The sequence below is a fragment of the Leptonychotes weddellii genome, chromosome 16 (assembly GCF_054177405.1).
Source record: "Leptonychotes weddellii isolate Sample4059 chromosome 16, ASM5417740v2, whole genome shotgun sequence".
In the NCBI taxonomy this organism is placed as follows: Eukaryota; Metazoa; Chordata; class Mammalia; order Carnivora; family Phocidae; genus Leptonychotes; species Leptonychotes weddellii.
Genome location: NC_138384.1, coordinates 43,135,215 through 43,145,881, shown reverse-complemented (window position 1 = coordinate 43,145,881; position 10,667 = coordinate 43,135,215). Strand labels below are relative to the sequence as shown.

The 10,667-nt window shown below is 54.9% G+C and overlaps 1 protein-coding gene across 1 annotated transcript in view; it reads right to left on the bottom strand.

Annotated features, from left to right (window-relative positions):
* Positions 1-3,927: 3,927 nt before the first annotated feature.
* BCL3 (BCL3 transcription coactivator) overlaps positions 3,928-10,667 on the bottom strand; it is a 16,166-nt gene continuing 9,426 nt past the window's right edge. Inside the window, exons 9-14 of the mRNA XM_081807903.1 lie at positions 10,246-10,379; positions 9,424-9,555; positions 7,970-8,128; positions 7,129-7,197; positions 4,333-4,448; positions 3,928-4,203 (exon numbers count right to left, since the gene is read on the bottom strand). Of these exons, the coding sequence (XP_081664029.1) occupies positions 4,194-4,203; positions 4,333-4,448; positions 7,129-7,197; positions 7,970-8,128; positions 9,424-9,555; positions 10,246-10,379 (620 nt within the window). The 3' untranslated portion in view covers positions 3,928-4,193. The remainder of the gene's footprint in view (positions 4,204-4,332; positions 4,449-7,128; positions 7,198-7,969; positions 8,129-9,423; positions 9,556-10,245; positions 10,380-10,667) is intronic.

Here is a 10,667-nt window from a genome sequence, read left to right as displayed (position 1 = left end):
CCACCACCTCCTCCAGGATGCCTTCCCTGCTCCCCTGGCTAGGTCAAGCGCCCCCTCTACGCTCCCTCAATCACCTGGGCTCCCCCACCCCAGTCCTGCACATTCTGGGTCATCCTGTCTGGGGATTAATCTGTCCCCTCACTGGACTGTGGGTCCATGAGGGCAGGGCTGGCGCTGTCTCTGTTGGTCACTGCTGTGTCCCCAGCAAAAGGCCAGACACAGAGCAGGTGCTCAGGGAAGGTTTGCAGGGCTCGAGAGTCAGGAGCACGCAGGCTCCCTGGATCATCGCAGGACACATGGTACAAACTCACTCATGGACAAATACAACTCCAAGGGCTCCCGGGGACAAGCTCACACACTGCGACCCCGTACACCCGTTCCCCAGCTCCTCTGGCTCCCGCTCGTGAACTACTTGCTTGGGCTGGACTCCAGTAGGCACCCTCTCATCAGCTACTCCCACTCCCACCTGCCTCAAGAATCCAACCGGCCAAGGTTCTGGGCAAAGGGGAAGGACCGTCTGGAGTGTGTATGAAGGAGGGAAGGCATAAATACCAGCCACAGTCCCTCGCAGACTTGCAGAAACTAGTACTGTAACGTCATCTGCCCTTGTCCCCTACAATTTATTCCCACAAAACAGCCAGAGGGATCCCGTTAAAATGTGAGTCAACCCACATCACTCTTCTGCTCAGAATCCTTCCAGGGCTCCTCTCAGTAAAAGCTAAAATCCACTCCATGGCTCACAAGGTCCTCGACCCGGTCCTCGTTACCTCCCTGACTCCGTCTTTCTCTTCCCCCTTGCCAGCTCTGTTCTTGCCACATTGGTCTCTTTGCTTCCTTGCTGTTCCTCCAATGCCAGGCATGTTCTGGCCTCAGGACCTTTGCACTTGCTTTTTGCTGGGACATTCTTCCCCACACAGCTCCTTCCCTTACTTGCTTCAAATCTCTTCTCCAACATCACCGCATCAGTTTCCCTTGGCCATCTTATCTAAAATAGCAATTCCTGCTATCCCAGCCATTCCTATTTCCCTTATTACGTTTCTCCTCTATAACACTTATCGATGCCATGTATTTATTTTTTATTGTTTATCTTGTGTAGAACCTAAGTGCTAAGAGAACGGAAACTGTTTTTTTTACCACTGTATCTCCAACACCTAGAACAGTGCTTGGTATGACGAGCGGAGTCAAGATCTGTGTAATTTATGAATTTTGCGATCCCATCCTTCCTGTGTCATGTGTATACACTTACACATTTTAATTAACAAGCCTTGTTTTTCCTCTGTGGCAGCCCTGCCTATCTGCGGTTTCCCTTTCCATGGTTTGTTACCTTCGGTCAACAGTGGTCTGGAAGCAGATGATCCTCCTCCTGATGTGTATTTCAGAGGGGCAAGAGTAGCCTGAGGATAGGTCACAATGCTGGTGCCATTCCCCTCATTTCATCTTATCATGTAGGCAATTATTTTCTCACATCATCACAAGAAGGGTGAGTCTAGGGACGCCTGGGTGGCTCAGTCAGTTAAGCGTCTGCCTTCGGCTCAGGTCATGATCCCAGGGTCCTGAGATCGAGTCCCGCATTGGCTCCTTGCTCAGCGTGGAGCCTGCTTCTCCCTCTCCCTCTCCCCCTGCTTGTGCTCTCTCTGACAAATAAATAAATAAAATCTTAAAAAAAAAAGAAGGGTGAGTCTAGTACAAGAAGATATTTTGAGAAAGAGACCACATTCACATAACGCTAATTATAGGACATTGTTATAACTGTTCTAGTTTATTGTTACTGTTAATCTCTTACTGTACCCAACTTGCAAATTAAACTTTATCATAGGTATGTACAGACAGCCAAATACTAAGTCCCTAGTCAAAAAATACCATATATCTAGGGTTGGATACTGTCTGTGGTTTCAGGCATCCGGGAGCAATCTTGGAACATTCCCCTTGTGGACTCTGGTACCTTTATCCCATTATTTTACATACAGTGTGTGATGGTTGACTTTAAAACGAGTTCACAGCTTGTGGAATACGGGATCATGACACATTTGCTGGGGATTGGGGACTCCCCAGTCATTCCAGATTTCCGTCTGGAAAATGTAACTACTGGAAGTCTGTGTTGTCTTGGGGGGGGGGCAGTATGAATGCATTCTGGGTTGGACGACAACAGTTTATTGTGCAGGGAAAGTTTAGATAAGAACTTTTTTTTTTTTTTAAGTTTTCTATTTATCTAAGTAACCTCCACACCCAGCACCGGGCTCGAACTCACCATCCCAAGGTCAAGAGTCACATGCTCTTCCGACTGAGCCAGCCAGGCACCCCTGAATCCTACTGTACTTTGAATTAGGATTTAACAATGCCAAAGAAGCAGGGACTGGTTGGTTCTACGCTCTTGTGGAGCTGGGACATATTGTATTTTCCAAAGATGGATGTAACAGTATCTCTCATTCCATATGCTCTTTTAACGATCTGATCTCGACACTCCCCAGAAGTGGGGAAACCTACGTTCCTTCCTCTTTTTATATCTGTGCCGTGTTGTGACTCTCCTGTAAAGAAGAGAATGTGGCAGAAGTGATGCTGCAGGACTCCCAAGATTAGGTAGAAAAGGGTCACTGGGAGACTCTCCCACGAAGCCGTCAGCCACCCTACAAGCAGTCAGGCTGCCTTAGGCGGCCATGCCGTGGGGAAGCCCAAGCTAGCAAGTGTGGCGACCCCATGGAGAGGTCTGACTGCAGAGAGCAGTCTGTCCAGCCCCCAGAGGCCCTGGACCAGGTGCCACCTGCTTGCACCCTGAGCCGGAACGACCCACCTGAGCCCGTCCCCAAATCCTGGCCCGCGGCCACCACGATGTTGGTGTTTACCACTAAGTGTTGGCGTGATTTGTTCCGAGCAACAGCGAGTGAGAAGAGCACCTTCAGTCAGTTGCTGGGGCAGCAGAGGCAGCGAGGTGACTGGTTGGTTTTCAGGGGTCCTCGGGACATCAGTGTATCCTCATCAGACCAGTTCTGTGGCGTGATTGGGGCTGGGCTCCGGCTGGAGCCCAATGCCGGTGGTTCCTTTGCCTTTCATGGCTTACTTTCCCATCCTGGTTCTCTAATCGCTCCCAGGAATCTGTGAGAGATCCCACATCCTCTCAATGAATTCCCTTTCTGCCCCGGCTTGTGCTGCTTGGGACAAATCTGTGGTATGGACTTCCATGCTCCCTTTACACCGGGATACGTTTTCCTCTTCTTTTCAGTCTCAGCTTGGATGCCTCCTCCTGGAGGTCCTCTCTGACCTCCCAGGCTGGCTCAGCTGCCCACTCTGGGTTCCTGTAGCCCCCTGTTTCTCCCCCATCCCCCTAGCCCTGCCCACTCTGGGTCATCACTGTATGTCACCCACTGGATTGTGAGCCACCAGGGGGCAGTGATTACTGCTATATGCGCCCAGCCTCGCCCAGCCTCACCTAGCCTGGGGCTGGGCACAGGGCTGGGCTCAGGGGGTGCAGGCTGGCTTAAACTGAAGTGGAGGGAGGCTTGGGTCCCTCCAAGATTAGTGATGAGGTGGGGAGACATGTCCTCAGTTTGATTTGGACTGGAAATCACTGGGATCCTTCTCCCAGAGTGGAATGGAGGAAAGAACATTGGGACAAGATCAGGTGCATAACTCTTAAAGAAATGTGGGGTCTTTTTGACTAGGTACTTAGTACTTGGATATCTGGATCTGGTTCCAGAAAATTTTTTTGCATTAGTGGGGAAAGAGGGATGGCTGCCCGATTCTCTGAAAACTTGGGACTCTGGACTCCTGGGTCTGAGGGAGGAGGCTGGGAGCCTGGACTCCTGGATCCAGAGGAGCTGGGTACCCCACTCGCCTCTCCAGACCCCTGAATTAATGGGGGGGATGATCAGGCCTCAGGGACCCCCCCCAGGTCAAGCTGCCCCCTAGTGCCTGCTGCACTTTCTCCACATATCAGAGGACAACAAGGCTTGGCACTTTATTAGTCACAAACCCCCTCTAGCCCCTGGGGCTCCCTTTAGCAGCACATTTGGGGCCCTGCGAGGCAGAAAGAGAGGGGGTTAGATAGTATCACAGCCAGGTTGGGGGACAGGGCAGGGCCAGGCCAAGGGAGGGAACCTGGCCGGGGCTGGGCTGGAGTAGACTCACCGGCCCCCATGCCTGGGCAGCGATCATGGGCCCCCCCAGGGGCAGCCGGAGGGGTGACTTTTCCCTTATCCTTAGGAGTTTCTGCAGTGGAGAGAGTTTGAAGAAGGGCTGTTGATTTCCTAGGACCAGTGTTTCCCTTCTGCCCCCCACCCCCATCCCCATCTTCCCGCACACCCAGGAGTCCCAGACCCCAGCTGCCTCTCCACTTACCCTGGGGCTCCCTCCCTGGCCTGAGGGCTGGAGGTGATTTGCCATGGGGCCAAGGCCACAGTCTTAAATCTTGGAAAGGAAAGAGGGCCCTGAAGTCTGGGGAGGGCCAGAGGTGCCTGGAGGGGAGATTAAGAAATGTCACAGCTGAGCTATAGCTATCTTTATTTCACAGGTCTGGACAGCAGTAATACATTAGTTGCTTGGGGGAGGAGGAGGGAAAGCCAGTACAATAGTCTTGTCCCTGGTCCATGCTGTTTTATCCCCTAGCACCTCTGGCTTGAGTAGGAAGTTTTGTTTGTCCATCCATCTACCCATCCCTCCATCTATCCAACCATCCATCCATCCATCTATCCATCCACCATCATCCATTCACCCACCCATCCATCTACCCACCCATCCTTTCATCCATCCACCCACCTATCCATCCATCCATCCATCCATCCATCCATCCACCCACCTACCTATCCATCCATCCACCCACCCATCCTTTCATCCATCCATCCATCCCACAAATATTTCCTGAGAATCTACAGTGTCAGGCACTATTCTAGGTTCTGAAGAGACAGCTATGAACCAGGTAGACAAATCTCTGTCCTCATGCAACTGATGATGTATTGAGCAAGAAGCTTACCATGAGTAATCAGTGCACGGACAAGGAAATATCCAGAGAGTGTTAGATGTTCTTCAGGGAACTGAAATGGGCATGGGGAGAATGGGGGGCAACTAGATAGGAGTGGCTGGAGAAGACCTCTTGGAAAGGGCGGCAATTGAACAGAAGGCTGAGTATTTAGAAAGATGTAGGCGGAGGTCCTGCAATGGGTGGTGGGCTTGCTGGCCTGTTAGAAGAACAGCAGGGGTCCACTGTTGCTGAAAAGGAGTTGGGAGTATGGTAAGAGGGTGCAGAGGTGGGGAGGAGTCAGATCCCCCAGGCCTTGTGGGCTGTGGAGAGTGTGTTAGCTTTTTCTTGGGGCCCTAGGGGGGCGAGTGGGGGCTTCTGAGAGGTCAGGGAGGGGTGTGACCCAGGTGACATACACCCAGTCTTGCTCACTTCATCAGAACCTGCGGAGAGAGAGCAACACGCCAGGCTTGTTGCTATTCTCCGCATGGAGACAGTGAGGATGGGGAGAGGTCGCCGGAGGCCAGCAAGGTGCCGGGTCCCACTGAATGACGGGCTTGCTGCCTAGAGGTGGGCTTCTCGGACAGAGAACAGCAGAGTGGGAACAGCTTATGCAAACCACAGCCACGCTGACATGGCCCCCTTTGCCCTTGTGCCCACAGCAGCCCACTCCTCGCCCCCATGCGGCAGAGACCGGCATGGTGCCCACTTCACAGACAGAACAGAGGCCCCTGGGAGCGGAGGATGGAGTCTGGAGTCTAGAGCCAGGGGCCTGGGGGCCAGTCCCGACTCTGTCATCTTGAGCTGGTGACCTCCACATCTGGCTCTGAGTAATAGGGATCATAACAGTATGTACCTCCCTGGGTTGTCAGGACAATTAAATCAATACGTTAAGAGCAGTGCCAGGCGTATACCAAGTTCTATACACGTTAACTATTCTCCTTCTGGCAGTCACTTTGCTGGGCAGCGGCACCCCCCACCCCCTCCTGGGGCCGCCTCTCTTGCAGCGTGTTTTGAAGAACAAAGGGTAGGAGTTGCCTGGGATTTGAATCGGGCAGGGTTTGGGGAGCGGAGGAAAGGGCACGCCAGGTGGAGGGCCCAGCCTAGGCAAAGGTGCGCCCCTGTGCCCCCGTCGGCCCGCCATTCGGGCTGTGTCCCCCTCATTGTCCTCAGGGAGCCGGCTGAGTGCCTCCTAATGTTTCCATTTGCTTTTGGCTGCAGGTCTGGATCTGTTTTTAGCTTCCCTGGCTGGTGTCACCGCCACCCCCCTTCCTGCTGGCTCACTTGTTTGCCGCGGTCGAATAATGTTCCCGGACTTCCTGAGCTGTTTGTTTGAAGACAGCCCTGTATTGATTGAATCTTGCGTGTGCTCAGCCTGAGATGCTAACAGAGACGGGCCCCTCCCCAGCAGGCCAGGGGCTCGGAAAATCCTGGGGTAGGAAGTAAGGGGTGGGGGGAGCGATAGAAGGCTGGGGCTTGCTTAGAAAACAAGCAGATGATTTTAGGGTTCTCTAAGCTCCCCCCGCCCCAACACCAGATTCTCCTGTATCAGGCTGTGAGGTTTTGGTGAGTGTGGTCACCTCTCTGAGCCTTCTTCCTCTGGGAAGTGAAGAGGGGAACAGTTTTGACTTTGTAGGCTACTGGGAAGACCCAGTTCAAGGTATCCATTCAACGCCTCTTCACTGTATACCTGCCATGTGTCAGGCACTGTTCTAGACTCTGGAGACATACCAGACAGGACAGAGTCCTAACCTTCAGGACGAAGGGACCCTGCTGACGGTGAGAGAAACAGACTATATCTTCTGCCACGTGCTGAAAAGAACTATGGAGATCAGCAGGGAAGAGGCTTGGGGGGAGGGGGGTGTCTTATTATCAATAAACTAGGGTGGTCAGGGAAGGCCTCCCTGAGGAGGAGATGAGAAAGCGAGCCTGGAGAAAGGAAATCCAGGCAGAGGGAATAGCTGGTGCAAAGGCCCTGGGGTAAGACATGCCTGGGATGCTGGAAGGAGAGTCAGGAAGCCAGCAAGGGGGATAACTAGGGAAGAGAACAAGAGGGCGTAGAGGATTGCCCAGCACCTTGTCAATGGGCGCGAAGGGTGAGTGCTGGGCCAGGGGACCCTGAGGAACCCTGGAGCTGAACAAGACCCGAGTTGCCCACCTCAGACCAGTGCCTGACTCACCACTTTCAGCTGGCCTTTAGCTGGGGATGCACTCAGCTGAGGGGGCAGTGGGGGAGCTGAGGAAACCACCTAGGAGAGACAGAGGGTGAGGAGGGGATTGTAAGCTGCCATTGTCTTCCCCCCTACGTGTCCTTCAGCCTAGAGTCCCAGCATTCAGGCACTCTTCTAGGCTTTGGAGATAGAATAGAGAAGAAGGCAAAGTCCTAACCCTCAGGAGAGTTACAGCTGGAGAAAGTCAGAGCCCCAAACCCTTGAGGAAGCAAAGGTCCAGGCCCGTAGGACCCCAGAATCCTGTCACCAGCTGCCTTCTCCTTCAGACCCAGGGGTCCAGACGCCCAGCCCCTCCTCCCTCAGAGCCAGGAGTCCAGACCCCCAAGCTCCTCCTCCCTCAGACTCAGGAGACCTGCCCCTAATTCCCTCCTCCTTCAGACCCAGGAGTGAGGCCCCCAGCCCCTCCTCCCTCAGACCCAGGAGTCCAGACTCCCAGCCGCCGCCTCCCTCAGACTCAGGAGTCCTACCCCCAGCCCTTCCTCCCTCAGACTCAGGAGCCCATGCCCCAGCCCCCTCCTCCCTCAGACCCAGGAGTCCAGCCCCCCAGCCCCCTCCTCCCTCAGACCCAGGAGTCCAGGCTCCCAGCCCCTCTTCCCTCAGACCCAGGAGTCCAGGCCCCCAGCCCCTCCTCCCTCAGACCCAGGAGTCCAGGTTCCCAGCCCCTCCTCCATCAGACTCAGGAGTCCTGGCCCTAATTCCCTCCTCCCTCAGACCCAGGAGTCCAGACCCCCAGCCCCTCCTCCCTCAGACTCAGGAGTTCCAGTTGCAGCTCCTGCCTGGCCCTGCTCACCTGCCCCAGCTCCTCCTCCCCATCTTCCTGGTCACTGCTCTCTTTCGGGTCCTCAGCAGTGGCCCTGGCTTCCGCTGGCCTCACTTGGGATAGGATACTCACAGCCTCTTGGCCCTTGATCTCTCTGCGGCAGAAGGGACAGGTCTGGCTGTCGGACTGCTGGGGGTGGGGTTGGACGGGACAGGGTCAGGGTCGCCCTGTTCTCCACCATGTCCCTTGGGACCACAAGGGCCCGCCTCCCCAACAGACTGATGTGCCGAGGACAGATGGAGGGAAACGGGGGTGGGGGGAGAGGGAGAGGAGTCGTGAAGAGAGGAGCTGGGGGAGATGCAGGATGGGAAGGGGATGGGAGCAGAGCATGAGGTCGGCGGGGGCGGGGGGGCACACAAGCAGGATGCCCAGTGGAGCCAGGGTGTTGGGGGGGCTCAGCTGTCCACAGTGATGCTGTCCCCTAGGAATGCCAGAGGCACCTGCCGGGGCCCGTACGAATTGTGGTGACAACCGCCACTGGGGCCAATGTTGTGGCTCAGCCGGCCCCTGGGCTTCTTATGATCGCAGGACACACCTCAACAACAACCACCAGAGCTCCGAAGAACCAGACTGATTACTCACAGGCCCTGGGGGGTACGCGGCCTGCCTGGGGCCCCACAGTGAGGTCCCCGGTGCAGAGAGAGGGAAGCTGCATGCACCCGGGGCTCTGCCTTTATTAGGGGCCAAGTGGGGTGTCTAGGGACTCATGGGTTCACTCTTTATTGGTCAATTTGAGGCATTAGGACATGGGAAGGGAAAAGCAAGGTCTTAAGGGGTCAGCTATCTGACAGGTTACCCCGGGCTTTCTCAAGCTTCATGAGTGGGGTGGCCTGCTTCCTTATTGGGTCGTTTTGCTAGCAGCCTGTGTCCCACAGTGACAATACGTGTATTCAAGATGAATGGCCTTGGAATGCATGCCCCAGCCATCAGAACTTGTCAAACACCTCCATCACCATCAGGAAGCTTAAGGTCATGTACCTATGCTATGCAAGGGCAATAGCCCCGGGTTTCCCAGGGGCCTCTGCAGAGGGCTTTGTGGGCTTGGATCCTCACCACGGCCCTTGGGAGGTTGCTACTATCAGCCCCGTTCTCCAGGGGAGGAAGCTAAGGCTCAGAGAGGTGAAGCCACTGGCCCCAGACTGCCCAGCCAGGAACAAGGAACAAGGAGCCCTTTCCACTAATAAGAACGCCGCTGGAGAAGCAGGAGCGGAGGTGAGAGACGCAGAGCAAGACGGAGACAGAGGCACAGACACAGAGAGGTGGGCTCCCGCTCATCACTCCTGAGTGACCCTGAGCAAATCTCTGCTCGCCCTGGGCCTCAGTTTCCCCATCAGATCCACGAGGCATGCAGGCGATCCTCTAGGAGGGACTTTTACCATAAAGTGGGGGGAGACTGGGCAGGAAGGCAGGGCAGTCAGACCCACCTGCCAGGTGGCCAGGCAGCGGCTACAGAGCAGGTGCCCACAGGGCTCGATCTTCACGTCCTTGTTGCTCTCAGCACAGATCTTGCAGAGTTCAAACGTGGAGTCCATGGCCCAGTACAGCTGCAGCTGCTCCTAGCAGGCAAGAAGATGGGGAGAGTGGGAAGGGGGCTGCCAGCCATGGGGATATAAGTCAGGCCACAGGAAGAAAGTCCTAAACTTCTATGCCAGCCCCGAACCCTCCTAAGTTCAAGGCCGTGTGTCCAGCAGCCTCCTACATGTACCTTATTATGAGACTCAGTCTCCGGGGTGGTCTATATTCAGGGTTGCCAGATTTAGCAACTAGAAATACAGGATGCCCTGTTAAATTTGATTTTTGGGTAAACAATGCGTAACTTTTTAGGTCTAAGTATATCCCAAATACTGTGTGGGAGATACTTATACCAAAAGATTTCATTTGTCGTTTCTCTCTCACCCATGGGGTGGCTGTGAAGACCAGGAGCTGGTACAGGGGCTGTCATCGGTGAAAGCTCAAGTGCACCAGCCATTCTGATCGTCTCAGCAGTATCATTTCCTGGTTTAATCCCTGCAAAAACCCCTGGGGAGAAGGCAGGAGGCGCCATATTTTCCATAGAAGGAACAGAGGCAGAGAGAGGCCAAGTGATTTAACCCAGATCACATGGCCACCACACCAGCACAAAAACCCAAGGCCTCTGGGATTCTGGAGCCTGACTCTGTGGGAGAGAATTCTGAGTCGAGCCACAGTGTGGGGGGTGGGGCAGGAAGCAGGGATGGGGCGGTAGGGGGCACAGGCTGGGACCTCACCTCTGACACATGGATGTACGGATGGGGTTCCATCTGGTAGAGCTCAGTCAGGTCTGGGTTGTGGTTCTTCCCATCTGGGTAGAGGTAGCTGGGTGAAGGGAAGAGAGGGGGTACTGAGGGCCATCTAAGACTCCCTACCCCAGAAGAGCAAGGACTCCCCGGACTCTACCATGGGCCCAGGGCCCCTGGATGAGCATCTCTCCCAAACCCATCATTGGCCTGGGGATCTTTTCCCTTCCCTCTCCTCATACTGGGACTTTCCAGGGCAAGCGGTGTCCCCTCAGATGCCAGGGCAGGGCCGTGTCCCCTCAGACCGCCCCCCCCCCAGAAAAAAGGGCACCTTAGACCTAAGTGTCCCAAGCTCTGGAAATACAAATCAGATCAACAGGAACCAGGAAACTGACTGAATCCCAGCCTTTGCC